Consider the following 19,219-nt stretch of genomic DNA (forward strand, 5'->3'; position numbering starts at 1 on the left):
TGATCTGGCAGCTTTTACAGACCCTACACTAACTATTTTGCAGGATATATCTCTCCCTAAATCAGCAGCGCTGTCCCTACACTGTCTGATCCAGAGAAACTGTGTCCAAGATGGCGGCGCCCGGCTTTAAATACTCGAGGTGATGTTGTGCGGCCAGCCAATCACTGTAATGCCCACAAACAACATGGCTGCGGCATTACAGTGACTGGCTGGCAATCCCTGCATGTTCATTGGCTCTGTAAAGAGCGCCAAACATGCAGGGTGGAGACCCGAGCTCCCACCCGAGTAACCCGGAAATGCTCGGTGTTCGCCGGACATCCCGAGTAGCATGATGCTCGGGCGAGTACCGAGGAGTGTCGAGCATGCTCGCTCAACACTACTAACCTTATATCTTTAAAGAGCTGGACTGTGCGGGAACTGGGAGATCCTATTAAGCATACAGCAGTATTAAATTATATTACGGAATCCGCTCCTTTCATCACATCTTCAGAAGACGCATATGAGTTGCAAGTCGGACATGCAACTTTTTAGAGCGCCGGAAAACACTGGAACCGGAAGTGACAGTGACTTTTGGTGCCTGCGCACAAGAAAATTGAAGTCAATGCCCTGAGAAGGGCAGAACAGTGCACAGGAGTGACGGCAGGCAGAATGCGCAGGCGCGGGATTTCCAGCCGGCAAAGTTAAGCAGGGAAGAGGGGGGGAGGAGAAATCCCATTTTATTTGATAAAAAAATGCAAAAGGGGTGACAGACTCCCTTTAGCTCACGAAACACACTATCACGTATAGACTTGGCCCTGGGTACGAATCGTATAATTCTGCAACTATAGTTGTTGGAAGACCTCCTTAGACTATTGTCAGATCATTCACCATTATTAGTGAAGCTTTCAATGTCACTTAATAAGATTATCTCTGTCTAGACTTTGGAGCTTTAATGCATGGTTAGCACTGTAGCTTGAAGCGCCGGGGTCCTGGGTTCAAATCCCACCAAGGACAACATATGCCAGAAGTTTGTATGTTCTCCCTGTGTTTGTGTGGGTTTCCTTCAGGTTCTCCAGTTTCCTCCCACACTCCAAAGACATACTGATAGGGAATCTAGATTGTGAGCCCCAATGGGGACAGTGCCGATTAATGTCTTTAAATTGTCTAAAATGTAAAGCTCTGCAGAATATGTTGGCGCTATATAACTAAAAAGATTATTATAGTATTATTATTCTGGTTTCAGATGATTAAAGGACATTTAATATAGCAGACTATTAAAGATTATTTCTTGTATTATAGTGTCATGGGATTCTCTGTGGGATGCAATGAAAGCTTATCTCTGGGGAGCACTCATCCAAGAAGTGAGCAGAGCAAAGTTGAAAAATAGACAGTTTGGTGAATTCCTTAGTTTGAGAGTACAAGACACTGAAAAACTCTACACTTCTAGTGGAGATAGAGCAGACTATCTTCAGATGCAAGTTACCCAGGATGCTTATAACTTGCACACAGTGGAGCTAGCTAAGGTTAAAAGCTTATTCCAAAAACAATTATATATTGATGAAGGGGATAAAAAGGCATTTTCTAGCGTTGGTAGCAAGTGCACCGCAAGGATCGGCGTATATTGCTAAAGAATGGGGATGGGGAGATGAAACCCCGCAAATATTAAAACAATTTAAAATGTTCTATGAATCTCTGTATAAGTCCAGGGCAATTGGCAGAAACACCCACAAATGCAGGAATATATATGAGGGATAGATCTTCCTAAGAACTCAGACGAGACTAGAATATTTTTGGACAACCCAATTATGTTGGAAGAGCTGGAAGAAACGGTAGTGGTTATGGCAAATAATAAATCTACGGGATCCCTATTGAATTGTATAAAAAATATGGGGGCATTCTTTTACCTAATCTCTTAAATATGTTCTAAGAAGCCATAAAGTCACATTCGTTGCCAAAATCCATGCAGGAAGCCATTATAGGGTTGATGCTCAAACAAGATAAGGACTCCTTGTACCCGGACTTGTAGAGACCTATCTCTCTCCTTACCTCTGATGTAAAGATAATAGCTAAGGTTCTGGCTAACAGACTCACCAGGGTTATTTCTACGATTGTTCATCAGGATCAGTCCGGGTTTATATCAGGTAGATCGACAGCAACTAATATATGTCATCTATTTTTGAATCTACAATTACCGATTGATAACTCAAGGGACAGAGTTATTAGCTCATTAGACGCTGCCAAAGCTTTTGGGGTTTTCTATGGTCAGTCTTACAGGAATTTGGCATAGGGTCAAAGTTTATAGATTGGATACGAATCTTATATTCTAACCCTATGGCTAAGATACTGGTAAATGGATCAATATCAGAATCTTTTGCTGTGGGAAGAGGTACAAGACGGGATTGTGACGCGCCCCCTGGGCCGTGTGTGTGTGGGGATACCCGGAACCGGACCTTTTGTGGATGCTGGGGATTGTAGTCCTTGCGAGACGGGGACCCGGTCCCGTGGCTCAGGGTGGTCAACCCAAATGGCAGTCTATTTATAGGGTTTTGTGATTAAATGTCCGACTATGCCACCCGTGGATTACGGTCACAGTGAACCGCCGCTGCACGGCAGACCGCTGAGGCTGGTGCTGTGGGTGCAGCTGAGGGTAGTATAACTCCCCACGGGAGAGGTATAGCCTCAGGGCAGTAAATAGGGATGTTGGTGGTGATGGTGCGCGGGAGCAGCAGTAACCACACGGAGTCTGTCATGCAATTCAGGGTCTTTACTGTTGGTGGTATTAAGGGACCCATCCGGAATACAGGTTAACAATGGAGGCCTGGTCAGTCTGAGAGCAACTGGGAAATCCCGCTGGTCAGGGGAAGTTTGTAGGCCTACCGTGCTGACTTCACTCTTCCTTGGCTATCCCGCTGTAGTGTAGTGATAGCCCACGTCTCTGAGTGTACCGTGTTGTTCTCACCCGTATGACTGGCGACTCGGGCCTTCCGTACCTCTCACCCCTCCGGGGCAGTAGTGGTCCCTCTCGTGTGGCTGAGCCTCCGGGCTTCCTTGGGCCAGAGAACTTGAAGTCCCCTGCGTGGTGGTTTTCTGCTGCTGGGCTTATAACCCTCACAGCCTCGGACTCCAGTGTCCGGCTTTGTAAGTCTCTAGCCAGGATGAGCTCTGCTAGCTCCCCTCCTGGCCTCGTGTTCCCCTCTGCCTACAGGGACTCCTCAGCCAGCTGCTGACCTGTCCCTATCTGCAACTTCACTGGAACCTTGTCTGGCACTTCTCTCTCTAACCCCGCCCCAGATCCAGTTTATAAAGGGCAGGTTTCTCCCCTCCCTGGACTGAGACAGGAGGTGCTGCATGCTAATTGTCCCCAACCAGGGAACCTCCCACCTGCTCTCAGACATGACATTGCTGCCACTGTGGCGACCAGACCTGGGGAGCCACAATTGCTCTTTGACGCCTTTGCTCTTCGTGTTTGTTATTGAACCCTTGGCAACTCTTGAAACATTCTGGGATAGATGGGTTTAGTAGAGGAGCAATGGAAGATAAAATTGCGTTAAATGCGAATGACATCTTATTCTTTTTAGGAAATGCTTCCAAATCCTTACATTCGGCAACACAGGTGATTCAGTATTTTGAGACTTAACGGTACTCCAGTCTTGTTATTAATTGGTCCAAGTCGGTGCTGATGTTTCTGAATGAGAGAGCAGGTCACACTTGTTCTTTGAGTGGCTCAGGACTACAACAGGTATCAACATTTAAATACTCCAAGTAAAGAAAAAATACTTTAAATAAATAAATATTGAAATAAAAATAAAACAGCATTATACTCACCTTAAGGTCTAATCCATGATGCCCTTGTCACCTGTAAAAGAGAAAAAATAATAAATCACCATAATACTCACCTGTCCACCATGAAGATAACCCATACTGTACCACGACGACTTGTAGAGAAGTCACATTAGCAGTCACTGACGTGATTGCTCTCCACAACTCTCATGGTCTGTGAGGTCCTTTCTTCCTCTGGCAGAGTGCAAGCTCTTATGATCAGCAGGGCTCTTTTTCTCTCTCAGAGTGTAAGCTCTTAAGGTCAGTGGGGTCCTCTCTCTCTCTCTCCTGAAGAGTGTAAGCTCTTATTGTCAGCAGAGTCCTCTCTCTCTACTGTAGAGTATAAGCATTTATGATCAGAGGGCTCCTCTCTCTCTCCTATAGACAGTAAGCTCTTATGGTCAGAGGGCTCTGACGCGCCCCCTGGGCCGTGGGGTACTCGGTGCTGGGCCGGTAGACGCCGGGGGTGATGTCACAGTGGCGGTGACCCGGTCCGTGACCCAGGGCGGTCAACAAAAGGGGTAATTGGGTAGGGGATTTATAGTTTTTATATAAAGTTCGTGACGCCACCTATGGAACGCGGTTAAAGGGGGGCCGCCGTGGCGGAGAAGTCCTCTGGAGCTGGTGTTGCAGCAGCAGGGATGGTGTGGCTCTCCACAGGTAGAGCTAGCTCCAGGGCAGAGTAGATGGAGTGCGTTAAGCTGTGCGCTGCAGTGCAGGGAGGGAAAGATGGCGCAGATGAAAGAAGTGGACGGAGGCAGTGCAGTGCGGTCATCCAAAGTTTTTACTCACAGTTCTTATTACAGTTCCACTGGCGCACTGTACAGGTGGTAGCCTCCGTCGTCGCGCTGCGCTCACCAGGCAGGGGTTCAGCACTTCTCCAGACAGATTAGGTGTACTTGACAGAACCCCACTTTCTTGTGTTCCTAGCTAGATGGTTTTCACGCTGGGTCTTTCTCCCTCCTGCCCTGCGCTTCCCCACTCTCAATCCCGCTCGGGTGCTCTGAAGTCCCTCCTGTCTCGTCGGAGTTCCCAGACCTGCTTGACCCTGACGGGGATTAGGATGAGGCTTCGGCAACTGACTATATAAGCCAGAGGCCTCCGGTTTTCCCAGCCGAGACCTGGAGTAACACGGCTGGACCAGAGGCCGGTCCCCTTCTTGTGGCCTACGATCCCTCTGTCTCCCGACAGATTCGGGGCGTCCGGGTGCAGTCCTGCACTCACCGTACTCCCTGGGATCCCTTCTGTTAATCAGAGCACTTCTCCTCTGCTCCCCTCCTGGGTCTCTAACTCCAGGCCCCGCACGTGGAGGGGAGCTCCTTCCGAGACCCCGCTCCCAGACAGACTACTCCCTACTCCTCGACTCTTCAACTTTTCCTACTTCCTCCGCCCACACCCACTACTGGTTTCCCCTACCTTTGGGTTCCCCCCACTCCAGCCAGGGGCAGGGCTCAGCTCTGCGCATGCATGATGCCCCTCCTGCTAGTCTGGAGCAGTGTAGTGTTGGATGCAGGTGTATGGGGTTCCGGGCAGCACTCCCTCCTTACCTGAGAGTAGGAGTCACCACACCTCTGGGTGAGGTGCAGTACCTCCGTGGCGACTGAACCCTCAGGGGTGCCACAGCTCCTCTCTCTCTTCTATAAATTATAAGCTCTTATGATCAGCAGGCTGCTCTCTCTCTTCTGTAGAGTGTAAGTCTTATCCTTAGTAGAGTCCTCTCTTTCTTCTTTAGAGTGTAAGCTCTTATGGTCAGTGGGGTCCTCTCTCTCCTATAGAATGTAAGCTCTTATGATCAGCAGCATCCTCTCTCTCCTGTACAGTGTAAGCTCTTATGATCAGTGGGGTCCTCTCTCCTGTAGAGTGTAAGCTCTTATGATCAGTGGGGTCCTCTCTCTCCTCTTTAGAGTGTAAGCTCTTATGATCAGTGGGGTCCTCTCTCTCCTGTAGAGTGTAAGCTCTTATGATCAGTGGGGTCCTCTCTCTCCTGTAGAGTGTTAGCTCTTATGGTCAGCGGCATTCTCTCTCTCCTGTACAGTGTAAGCTCTTATGGTCAGTGGGGTCCTCTCTCTCCTATAGAATATAAGCTCTTATGATCAGCAGCGTCCTCTCTCTCCTATACAGTGTAAGCTCTTATGATCAGTGGTGTCCTCTCTCTCCTGCAGAGTGTAAGCTCTTATGATCAGTGGGGCCCTCTCTCTCCTGTACAGTGTAAGCTCTTATGATCAGTGGGGCCCTCTTTCTCCTGTACAGTGTAAGCTCTTATGATCAGTGGGGCCCTCTTTCTCCTGTACAGTGTTAGCTCTTATGGTCAGTGGCGTTCTCTCTCTCCTGTACAGTGTAAGCTCTTATGGTCAGCAGGTCCTCTCTCTCCCCTCTCCCCATAAGATTGTTACTCGCCCCCTGGGCCGTGGGGCACTCGGAGCCAGGCAACAGGGTAATAATGGGGGTAGTAGAGGCAACCCGGTCCGTGGCTCAGGGTGGTCAGACCAAACGTTGTGGCAGTCTATTTGTTGGGTTTTAAATGTCCGACTACGCCACCCGTGTATCGCGGTCAGAGTGAACCGCCGCTGCAGGGCAGACCGCCGAGGCTGGTGTTGTGGGTGCAGCAGAGAATAGTATAACTCCCCACAGGAGGAGTGTAGCCTCAGGGCAGTGAGCGTAGATGGTGGGGGTTGTGGTGCAGGGAGTCCCAGTACCGTTAGTGCTGGCGAGGTAAGAAACATAAAGACAACGTGTTGCAGTCCAGGGTCTTTTACTCACAGTTCGTATACTCCAAGCCACTTCTGTACAGGTAATGACTGCCCAAGCCGTGCTGCGTCCACCAGGTGAGGGGCTCGGTCAACCCTCAGGCAATTTAGGAGTATGGCACAGGACTCCTTTCTGTCCTCTCTCTGGCTCATGCCCCACCAGTGACCAAACTTCTGTCCAGCTGCCGCGGATCTATGAGGGTAAACGTGGGCCCCGTTTCCCGCTATCCTATATGGTGCCTTCCTAGCAGGTTTGGCAGGGGGTCGCACCAATAGATGATTATGACCTCTGGTCTTTGGCTGAGGGATTATTTACCTCCACCCACTTGGGAATCCGGTACCCTTATTCTGCCTGACCCTTCACCCGTTATCTCGTGGGTTCTTAGGGTCCCTTCTGCCTTCTTGTTTCTGAGCCTTTCTACTTCTCTGTCTCTTCTCCTTCTTTCCTGTTCCTTCTTCTCCTCCTTCCCTCGGCCTCTTCTCCAGACCTTCTTCTCCTTCCTTCCTCCTCTCTGGCCCCGGCCTTTTCTCTAGGCCTGCCTCTGAGCAGAGCTCCTACAGAGCCTCAGCTCCCTGTCACCTCTCCACTGAACTTCTCTTTCTGCACCCAGAACTAAGATGGTGCCCACCTTTTGTACCTCCTCTTCTGTGTGTGAGCTCAGGTGACCAGCACCCAATGAGCTCCAACCTATGCTCAGAACCCAACCCCTATCTGCTCCTACACCACTGGGTTTTGCTCCCCCCTCCCCACTCCAGCCAGGGACATAGTCAGATGTGCCTGCATAAATATATAAATGGGAGCACCGTAGAGCTGTCCCCCGGAAATGGGGTGTGTGTGGTGTATGCAGCTAACTGAGCCCTGGTCCATACTCCATCCTTACCTGGGAGTGGAATATCACACCTCTGGTTGAGGTGCAATACCCCTGTAGCAACCGAGCCCTCGGGGCGCTACAATTGTCCAAGCAATTCCAAGCTTTCTAGTATTGAGATTCGCATGAATTTATTCACCGTGAATTAAATTTTTGGGGAACATTCTTCAAATTCAAATTTCAGAAGATTCACTCATCACTAGTTTGTTTGTCAAGGTTTGTGAAAACTGTTAATATATGAGGTGCAGCACCACTTACTTCCCCACCGTTTTCTTCGCATCCCTCCTTCCCCACCGCCTTCCTAAGATAATCAAATGCAGGAACCTAGTTTAAAGTCTGGAAAAAAACATTTTTAAGAATGAGATTGCAGACATAAAAACAGAGGAGTGGATGTGACCCCTCTCTTGCACTGTATATACCCGGCTGCCCATTTCAATGTGTATGTGAGTGATGATGAGAGCCTAGCCCAGCGGTCAGCTATCTTCATCATCGTCATAGACCTGCAGGCAGGGCCGGCTCCAGGTTTTTCTGGGCCCCGGGCGAAAGAGTCTCAGTGGGCCCCTTTAACACATACCACGATTCATGATGCAGAGATACGGCGGAGAAATATATATATAGTACAATGCAAAGATTTCACTTCTTACATTACATGAGTGATATCTATTGTAAATTCCACAATAGCTCAGAAACCGGTGAATCGCTCCACACAGAATACTGGCCCCCATATAACGCTCCATACGGAATACTGGCCCCCATATAACGCTTCATACAGGATACTGGCCCCCATATAACGCTCCACACAGAATACTGGCCCCCATATAACGCTCCATACAGGATACTGGCCCCCATATAACGCTCCACACAGAATACTGGCCCCCATATAAGGCTCCATACGGAATACTGGCCCCCATATAACGCTTCATACGGAATACTGGCCCCCATATAAGGCTCCATACGGAATACTGGCCTCCATATAAGGCTCCATATGGAATACCGGCCCCCATATAAGGCTCCATACAGAATACTGGCCCCCATATAACGCTCCATACAGGATACTGGTCCCCTTATAAAGCTCCATACAGGATACTGGCCCCCATATAACGCTCCATACAGGATACTGGTCACCTTATAAAACTCCATACAGGATACTGGCCCCCATATAACGCTCCATACAGGATACCGGTCCCCTTATAACGCTCCATACAGGATACCGGTCCCCTTATAACTCTCCATACAGGATACTGGCCCCCATATAATGCTGCATGCAGGCTGTTACCCCCCACATAATGCCCCATACAGGCTGTCCCCCCCTTATAATGCTCCATGCAGGCTGTTACCCCCCACATAATGCCCCATACAGCCCCCCCCTTTTAATGCTCCATGCAGGCTGTTACCCCCCACATAATGCCCCATACAGGCCCCCCCCTTTTAATGCTCCATGCAGGCTGTTACCCCCCATATAATGCCCCATACAGGCTGCCCCCCCTTATAATGCTCCATGCAGGCTGTTACCCCCCACATAATGCACTATGCAGGCTGCCCCCCCTTTATAATGCCCCATGCAGGATGTCCCCCCCCCCTTTATAATGCCCCATGCAGGATGTCACCCCCCTTCTCTTTATAATGCCCCATGCAGGCTGCCCCCCCCCCTTTATAATGTCCCATGCAGGATGTCCCCCCCCTTTATAATGCCCCATGCAGGATGCCCCCCCTTCTCTTTATAATGCCCCATGCAGGCTGTTCCCCCCTCCTCTATATAATGCCCCATGCAGGATGTCCCCCCCCCCTTTATAATGCCCCATGCAGGATGCCCCCCCCCTCTCTTTATAATGCCCCATGCAGGCTGTCACCCCTCCTCTTTATAATGCCCCATGCAGGCTGTCACCCCTCCTCTTTATAATGCCCCATGCAGGATGTCCCCCCCCTTCTCTTTATAATGCCCCATGCAGGCTGTCACCCCTCCTCTTTATAATGCCCCATGCAGGCTGTCACCCCTCCTCTTTATAATGCCCCATGCAGGCTGTCACCCCTCCTCTTTATAATGCCCCATGCAGGCTGTCACCCCTCCTCTTTATAATGCCCCATGCAGGATGTCCCCCCACTTCTCTTTATAATGCCCCATGCAGGCTGTCACCCCTCCTCTTTATAATGCCCCATGCAGGCTGTCACCCCTCCTCTTTATAATGCCCCATGCAGGCTGTCACCCCTCCTCTTTATAATGCCCCATGCAGGCTGTCACCCCTCCTCTTTATAATGCCCCATGCAGGCTGTCACCCCTCCTCTTTATAATGCCCCATGCAGGATGCCCCCCCTTCTCTTTATAATGCCCCATGCAGGCTGTCCCCCCCCCCTCTATATAATGCCCCATGCAGGATGCCCCCCCCTTCTCTTTATAATGCCCCATGCAGGCTGTCACCCCTCCTCTTTATAATGCCCCATGCAGGATGCCACCCCCCCCTCTCTTTATAATGCCCCATGCAGGATGTCACACCCTCCCCTCTCTTTATAATGCCCCATGCAGGATGCCCCCCCCCTCTCTTTATAATGCCCCATGCAGGCTGTCACCCCTCCTCTTTATAATGCCCCATGCAGGATGCCACCCCCCCCTCTCTTTATAATGCCCCATGCAGGATGCCCCCCCCTTCTCTTTATAATGCCCCATGCAGGATGTCACACCCTCCCCTCTCTTTATAATGCCCCATGCAGGATGCCCCCCCCTCTCTTTATAATGCCCCATGCAGGCTGTCACCCCTCCTCTTTATAATGCCCCATGCAGGATGCCCCCCCCCTCTCTTTATAATGCCCCATGCAGGCTGTCACCCCTCCTCTTTATAATGCCCCATACAGGCTGCCCCCCCTTATAATGCTCCATGCCGGCTGTTCCCCACCTTATAATGCCCCATGCAGGATGCCCCCCCCCTCTCTTTATAATGCCCCATGCAGGATGTCACCCCCCCCTCTTTATAATGCCCCATGCAGGATGCCCCCCCCCTCTCTTTATAATGCCCCATGCAGGATGCCCCCCCCTCTCTTTATAATGCCCCATGCAGGATGCCCCCCCCCCTTCTCTTTATACTGCTCCATGCCTCCATACATTAAAAAAAAAAAAAAATCAAATACTCACCTCCCTTCTCCTCACCTGCTACCTGCTGCCCGCTGCCTGCTGCCCGCCGCTCGCTGCTCGGGTCCGGACTCCAGCGTCTCCGGCGTTGTCCCGCTCAGCGCTCCCTGTGACGGCTCAGGGGAGGGCGCGGTGGAAAGACGTCACCGCGCCCTCTGACCTGAGACGTCACAGGGAGCGCAGAGCAGGAAGACAGCTGATCTGCGGAGGCACGGGGAGAGGTAAGTATCCTACTGCCGGGGCCCTGAGCACGCGGGGGGGAGCGGGCGATGACACCGCTCTCCTCCGCCCATAGCCCAGCGGGGTGCGCGACCGCCAGTGGGCCCCTCTGCCTGCTCAGGGCCCTGGCATTTGCCCGGGTGCGCCGGGTGCTGACGCCGGCCCTGCCTCCAGGGCGCAGAAGCGACTGACTGTATATATTATATATGCTCCATTATGGTGATCACAGACCAGCATAGATCTAAAAAATTATCCCCTATTCAGTAGATTGGTGATAATTTTTGGAGACTTAATTACCATTTTAATTTTTCACACAATAAAACGTATTTGGAAAATTAAGTACACCTTCAACCCAGCACGTGGAAGGTCCTAGGGGAAACTGAGCCTGGAGGAAAAGGTAAAGGAACGTCAGTGCAATAGCAAGGTATCTACATAATGGCAGACAGAATGAGAAACCAGTACAGGGTAAGGAAACGTCCCAGTACATCTCCCAGTTCAGTCATGGAAGTCCTGCATAAAACAGAAACATAACAAAGCAAATCATCTGCCTAAGGGAATATCTACATTGCGTGAGCCATACGTAAGTGGATCAGGTGGGAAATATAGGATTATTGCTGAGAGGCATTGACTTTAATGAGGCAGATGGAGTCACGTTCAGCAGTGTTTAGTCTGCATTAATGTCATCTGCCCTATGAGTACACGGGACAGAAATATCTAATAATGGGGCTGCCGGCATTGGGGGACCATGTCCTGAGAGCGTCACCCTGTCACCACATACTATATATACTCTGCACAGGAATATACAGCCAAATGCGATGTAGGTAGAGCTAATATTTTAGGATTATGGAGAGAGAAGAGACCTACAACATGCAAGGAAAGAGTTAAGTTCTCTGAACTCAGAGAATAGGAAGGGAAAGTAAAGGAGGATCAGGGGGAGAGGAGGAAGCAAAAAACAATCCATTCCATTTATAATCTGGATAAAATGGAGGCAATGAAGACATTCCTGCTCCTCCTGCTTCTGCGTCCCGCAGGTCAGTACTGGGGTCGGGCACTGAAAAAGGGACAATGCTGGTGACCTGGAGAACCTGCACTGCTAGGAGATCGTGGTCACAGTGTGGTGGTAGATTGAGGGGAACATCACAGACTGGTGAGGAGGAGTGGGACAGGAGCAATGCGTCCTACCACCTGCCCCCCGGCATCTTCTATAGTCACCTTTCCTACTGTCCAGTATATAATTATTGGAAAGCTGTGTTGATGGAGATTCTTCGAGTTCTCCCAGGGCAGCCGTATCCTCTGCCCTCGAGGAGGGACAGGACTCAATACAAATGATAAAATATTAACATTTTACCTCCAGAGATCTCTAGGGACGCAAACATTAAAGTCTTCTCTACCCTAAACCGGGGGATGGAAACAATCAAAAAGTGTTCCCTGCCGTGAAGAATAAAGCACCCTAAGGCTGTGTGCCCACGTAGCATTTTTCAAGCGTATATGCTGCGGAATTTCCGCAGCGTAAACGCTTGAAAAACGCATGTAGATCCGCACCCCATGGTCCCCAATGGCATTCCGCAATGTCAATGCCCATGCTGCGGATTTTTCCGCAGCATATATGCTGCAGTCAAAAATCCGCAGCATGTTCATTAATTTTGCGGAAGCGCAGCGGAATCAATGTGCGGATGGTACCCAAGTCTGGAGGAGAGGAGACTCTCATCCAGACCTGGGTACCAAAGAACCTGTAAAAAAAAGAAAAAATAAAGTTTATACTTATCTTATGATGTTTTCCCTCCGTCGCGCTGTTGTCTGAAGGACCTGCCACGTCATTGAGTCATGTGACCCACCACATGACTCAATGACGTCACCGCAGGTCCTGCACACAACAGCGTGAGCCGCTCAAGACTCCGGACGGGGCAGAGAATGCATCGGAAGGTGAGTATAAAGTTTATTTTTTTATTTTTTACCATTCTGAACAAGTTGTCAAGCACTTTTCCAAGTGATGCTTGGAGAAGTGCTTGATAACCCGCATGCGGAAATGCATGCAAAGACGCCTCACAAACGCTTCTACCTGGCGGGAAAACCGCATGTAATATCCGCATGCGATTTTCCCGCCAGGGAGAAGCGTAAAAAATATGCTTCAGGTCCGCAACGTGGGCACATAGCCTAAGACTTAGTGCCCACGATGCAGAAATGAAGCAGAAATTTTACTGAGCGTTTCTGCATCTCCTTGGCAGAAAAACGCATGCGGTTTTTACATGCGTTTTTGACGCGTTTTTCATGCGTATTTGCCATGCATTTTTCCAATGCATTGTATAGGCAAATCTGCATGCAGAAACGCACAAGAATTGGTTATGTCCGTATTTTTTCTGCAAGTAAAATCCGCACAGAAAAAAATCCTGACCATGTGCACAGAAGTTGCAGAATGTCATAGGAAGCCATGGGATAAGGTATGCAATGCGTTTCTGGAGCGTTTCTGCGCTCCAAATCCGCACCAAAAATGCATCGTGGGCACACAGCCGTATAGACTGTTTCTCATCTATATAACTGACAATCCCCGTACAATTTTATATATTTAGAGTCCTAGTCCCTTTATCAGTAATACTAATAATGGCTTAGGGTCGTGTATTTTATTTTACTCTGTGATAAATAAATCCTGTTTCAATCCAGAGTGGGACACGTGACTTTTTGGTATACGATTTTCTCTGTGCAGTGGCGTTACTAGTGTCTCATCTACCCCGGTGCAAAACTTGGACCTGGGCCCCCACCTCCATGTTGATTAGATGTAAAGGCCTTTTTAGCATTTTAGATTCTATAAAAGCACGCTGAAGTGTAAGGCTTTGTTCACACATCATGTTTTTTTTTGCGTCAATTTTCTGTAGCAAAACCTGATCTCTCAAGGGAGGTTAGTTCAGGATTTTTCTTGCAGTTTTGGTGATTTTTTTGATGCTTGTTGATGAGTTTTTTCAGTGTTTTTTTCACTGTCCCCTTTTAACCCCTTAAGGACCCTGGGATTTTCCATTTTTGCATTTTTGTTTTTTGCTCCCCTTGTTCCCAGAGCCATAGCGTTTTTATTTTTTGGTCAATATGGCCATGTGAGGGCTTATTTTTTGCGGGTTAAGTTGTACTTTTGAACAATATTACTGGTTTTACCATATCGTGTACGGGAAAATGGGAAAAAAATTCCAAGTGCGGTGAAATTGCAAAAAAAAGTGGAATACCACAGATGTTTTTTTTTCTTTGTTTTTTTTACCATATTCACTGAATGCTAAAACTGACCTGCCATTATTATTCACCAGGTCATTACGAGTTCGTAGACACCAAACATGTATAGGTTCTTATTTATTTAAGTGGTGAAAAAAAATCCAAAGTTTGCTAAAAAAAAAAAAAATGGCGCCATTTTCCAAGACCCGTAGCGTCTCCATCTTTCGGGATCTGGGGCCGGGTGAGGGCTTATTTTTTGCACACCGAGCTGAAGTTTTTATTGATTATGGGGTAGATCTGATGTTTTGATCTCCCGTTATTGCCTTTTATTGGAATGTTGCGGCGACCAAAAAACTTAATTCTGGCGTTTAGAATTTTTTTCTCATTACGCCGTTTACCGAACGGATTAATTCTTTTTTTATATTGATAGATCGGGCGATTCTGAACGTGGCAATACCAAATATGTGTATGTGTTTTTTTTTTATTATTTTATTTTGAATGGGGCGAAAGGAGGGTGATTTAAACTTTAATATTTTTTTAATATTTTTAAAAAGTTTTTTTACACTTCTTGCTTGCTTCTATAGTCTCCATAGGAGACTAGAAGCAGCAACTGTCTGATCGCCTCTGCTACATAGAGGTGATGAGCAGATCACCTCTATGTAGCAGAAATGGTCCTGTGCTATGAGCGCCGACCACTAGGTGGAGCTCATAGCGATCAGCTCATGACAACCACTGGAGTCTGCTGCAGACCCAGGGTTGTCATGCCCACCCATCAGTGACCCGCAATCACGTGAGATTGACAGCGGCATTTAACATGTTAACAGCCGCGGGTGGATCGCGATTCCACCTACGGCTGTTGCTGGCACATGTCAGCTGTAATAATCAGCTGACATGTGCCCGGTTCAGTGTGGGCTCAGCACCGGAGCCCGCGCTGAACAGGGGGTGACAGCCTGGTGCGTACTATTACACCCCAGGCTGTAAAGGGATTAAGCTTTGCTTCCACCAGGGAAGCATGAACACAGGTCACCAATGCAAGACATGTGAAACCATATTAACCAGAAGTTCAAATATAACAATGGGGGAGGTGAATTGTTCAGGAATAGTTTAGACACTGGCAGTGCATTGAGTTTGTATGACACTATTTATTTTCACACTATGGGGTCTGCCATGGAGTTGATCAGAGATTGTTCAATTTCACAGGTGCCTAGACCACAGGTATTGTTCAATCTCACATCTAGCTCAGCCAATGTTTACACTGTACACATCACAAATTTAATTGAACTCTCCTAATACAAACTACCATCTCAGTGACCAAGACAAGATGATAAAATCACAAAAATAAATGAGTTTCACATACTGCTCAACTTGCTTATTTTCACTAAAAACGCAGAAAAACCTGATAGCAATGTTCACACTAGGCATTTTTTCAGCATTTTTTCACTATCCATTATTTCCAATGAGTGAAAAACGCTGAAAAAACGCTGAAAGAAGTGAAATGTAAAAAAAAAACATGCAAAGCACAAAATCCTGATTAAAAAAGCCATGATGTATGCATGAGATTTCTGGAATCTCATAGACCTTGCTGGTACTGTAAAACGCAGCTGAAAATTTGCATAAAAAACGCATCAAAAAATGCTGAAAAAACCAAGATGTGTGAACATAGTGTGGCGCCCCTGAGGGTTCGACCGCCACAGGGATGCTGCACTATTCTAATGGAGTGTAGTGTTCCTCCTCTGAGGTAAGAACAGTGTGATAGTCGTGACCCAAACCTTGCATCCAACACCACATTTCTCCACCAGAGGGGGCTAGTATGCACTAGGTGCTGCCCTCCTGGTTAGAGGGAGACTGGGGAACCAAGAATGAGGGGAACCAGTTAGTGGGTGAGGGTGGAGGACTTACAAGTCAGTTACACTTTAAATTTCATATTTAATAAAAAGCCATCTTGGGTTTTGGGTCTTTGACTGCTCTTTGATCGCTCTTTGACTGTCTTTATGCTGTCAATTGCGGAGGGTACTGTGATCTCCCACCCTAATGTGGATCCTGTGTGGGCCCGCATCGGATGGAGACACAGCCCTCGTGCCCCAGCCTTGGGACGAGGGGTAGGTTGTAGACAAGGAATGTCTCGACCCGGTCAAGGACCAGGACCAAGAAGGCCCGGAGCTTAAGAGTGTGGCTCCATAGCAAATGGATCCCGGGGAGGATGCAGACGGAGCGGTGTACGCCACCTGTCCTCGCCAACCTGATTTATTCAGAGGGAGTCCATCTGCAAGAGGGGTACCGGCCCCCGACCTTGCTACTCCATGTTCTGGTCGTGAAAGCCTAGTAGGCCCTGAGGATCCCACCAGGTATCGGAAGGAGCGGAGCTGCCACCCGTGCCCTTGTTCTGAGAGGAGCTCAGAGGGAGACCCGGCCTATTCGCACGCACACGGACAGGAAAGGATTCGGTCTGTAGTTCAGGAACACTCTGGTGTAGGGTCCCGATTGAACGCTGGACTTACTCGGAGGTTGTCGGACCCCCATCATTGGTGACCGCAGGACTCCGTGGGGAGCAGGGAGTCGCCTTCCTTTTGCCCACTCTAAAGTGAGTAAAGCCTTGGAAGTTCACCCCTATGGCCTCCGGACTGTTTATTCTGCACCACACCGCACAACGCGGCACCCGTTCTCCTCTACTACTACCCCCCTCCATCCTGTCCCTCTGCCCTGAGGCCCTGCTCCATCTGTGGGGAGTAGTACTAACTATGGCCGCCATAACACCATGCCTCAGCGGACTGCAGCGGCGCTGGTGGACTTCACCAGGTGCCACAGGTGGCGTAGTCGTAAATCAGCCACTCAACCCGGATAAGCCCACACCATCCTTTTAAAATGTGACGGCCCTGAGCACGGGTCTGGTCCGGGCCACGGCTGCACCCCATCTCTCCATCACAGGACCCGACTCTGAGTCCTCCATCTCCCAGGGTAAAGAAAAGGGCTTTTCGAGTAGAGGCGTCACAACCTGGCGTAGTCGGCAGGATCGCGTGCCCGCAGCAAAGGAAGGAATTACCCATTGCTACCGGGTACTGTGTGCCTTACACCTTGAACTGTCGTTTTACACTTAAAATGGCGCCCGCCCAAGAAGAACAGGCGCCATAATGCTGTGAAAAGACTGTCTTTGAACACCTCCCATCGTGGGCTGGGCTCCCGCTTGGTGCCAAAAATGTGGACTGCCCCTTCCATCAGAGACTGTCCGCGGGGTAATGCCCGTCAAACCGGATGGGCTGAACAAAGGCGGACCTGTCAGCATGCCGCCCAGGAACCGCCCCGAAAGAGGAGGAAGAAAAAAAAAGCAACAAGGTTCGGCTATTGCAGTCGGAGGTTGGCATTCATCAGAGGCAGATATGGACGCTTCTGGAGAGCAAACCAACGTACCTTCTGAACCCGGTTCAGGCCCTTCACCCGGCAGAGAGCGAGGCGGCAGCGTATTATCCTTGGGTGATTTTGAATTTCTCCGGCAGGAAGCCCCGGGTCTCTTGCGGAGACAGAGAGAGGCCCAGGAGGCGGCGACAGATGCGTGGCGGGAAGAGATGTTGCTACGTATCCGGGACCGCCGCCAAGGGGTTGAAGTCCCAGGACAAGGAGACGCGGTGACAGAGGTCGTGAGCGGCCCAGCGGCGGGTGAGTGTGCTACCCCTGCCCCGGCTACAGAGCCTACCATCCCTATCCTGGACCTCATGGCCGAATATCTAATACCCTACGCGGCCACCTGGGAGCAGGTCTTGACTCCGGAGCTGCAAGCGGCAGCTGTAGGTGGGGACCTGCGATGCCGCCCTAACCCTGAACCCGAAGTGCCTGAAGCTGCAGAGGTATCCACCGGCTCCAACCCGGATTGGTCCGCGCTTGTAGAGGACCCGCAGGAATCCTTGATGACCCCGCTACCCGCACCAGCGGTAACCTGACCGGAGGCTGAAGAGTGGGCCTGGGACAACCAGGGGGGGAACCTGATGGGCTTCCCCCAGGAGACCCGGGCTGAATCGCACAGGAGGAGCCAGTGGTGCAGCGACCAAATATTCCAGCTCGCTCGGGAGCAACGTCAATGGGAGCTGCGCTGCGAACGCCTCGAGGTACGGGCCAAAGCTGCGAAATCCCGGGCTCGTCAGGAAGAGGCCACCCGTCCCAGTCCCCGAGTGGAAGGGCAAGTCGTCCGCTTCCACCATGAGGCGGGGTGGGGGTTCATCAGGAGTCCCCAGTACCAGGCGACTTGTTTGTCAGCCGGCGGAACGTCGAGCCGCGCTTGAAGAAGGGACACCCTGGTCGGAACCTCTTCCCGGGCGATATAGTGACCTTTTCTCGCCACCAGTGGGTGCGGGGGTGGTACGCCCTGGATGTACACAAAGTGTCCGGGAGCGACGCCCCCTCGCGCCCATCCTCAGGGGACCGGTCAGCCTCCGTCGGGAGGAATGAGCCTTTTCCCAAGAGGGAACCCGAGGTTTAGGCAGCCCCGGCTGTTGCAATTTGTTCATAGTTAAAAATGTTGACATTTAAATTTTGATTTTCTTCTTACCCCGGTTTCTAGAGACATGTGTCCCTGCGGACTGGCAGCCGACAGACTCTTTCCCTTGTATATAGTTTGCATCTTTTTAGGTGCTCCATATTGGTTTTATACAAAACCGTGGACAATTCTACCTCAAGACCTCAGAAGGAAAACCTGTCAGGGTGGCTCTCTGGGAGGTCCAACTCGGGATCTTCATGCCCTGCAGCCACCCCAGGGCCTACGTTCTGGGTTTGGGGCAGGTCCCCTTCTGAACTGACACTGCGTCTTTGCACCTAACCCGTCTGTTTGCACAAAATGTCTCTGGAAAAATGCTAGCACTTTTATAATTTTATACTTTTGTACTGTATAACTTGTTTTGCAACGTTTAAGAAGATGTGCTTCCCATAAAGGGAAGATGGTTTTGTTATATAAAAAGAAAATTTCCTGGGTGTTACCCTTTTGCTGCCCGCGGACGTGCTGTGTTTCACCAGGGGGGAATGTGGCGCCCCTGAGGGTTCGACCGCCACAGGGATGCTGCACTTCTCTAATGGAGTGTAGTGTTCCTCCTCTGAGGTAAGAACAGTGTGATAGTCGTGACCCAAGCCTTGCATCCAACAACACATTTCTCCACCAGAGGGGGCTAGTATGCACTAGGTGCTGCCCTCCTGGTTACAGGGAGACTGGGGAACCAAGAGTGATGGGAACCAGTTAGTGGTTGAGGGTGGAGGACTTACAAGTTAGTTACACTTTAAATTTCATATTTAAT

General features: G+C 49.8%; 1 protein-coding gene across 1 annotated transcript in view; it reads left to right on the forward strand.

Moving 5' to 3' along the window:
• Nucleotides 1–11,627: 11,627 nt before the first annotated feature.
• LOC141162495 (natural cytotoxicity triggering receptor 3 ligand 1-like) overlaps nucleotides 11,628–19,219 on the forward strand; it is a 34,332-nt gene continuing 26,740 nt past the window's right edge. Inside the window, exon 1 of the mRNA XM_073648664.1 lies at nucleotides 11,628–11,785. Coding sequence (XP_073504765.1) covers nucleotides 11,737–11,785 — 49 coding nt within the window. The 5' untranslated portion in view covers nucleotides 11,628–11,736. The remainder of the gene's footprint in view (nucleotides 11,786–19,219) is intronic.

Source organism: Phyllobates terribilis, unplaced genomic scaffold (assembly GCF_046119375.1).
Source record: "Phyllobates terribilis strain yellow unplaced genomic scaffold, ASM4611937v1 Scaffold_9__5_contigs__length_417890890, whole genome shotgun sequence".
Lineage (NCBI taxonomy): Eukaryota > Metazoa > Chordata > Amphibia > Anura > Dendrobatidae > Phyllobates > Phyllobates terribilis.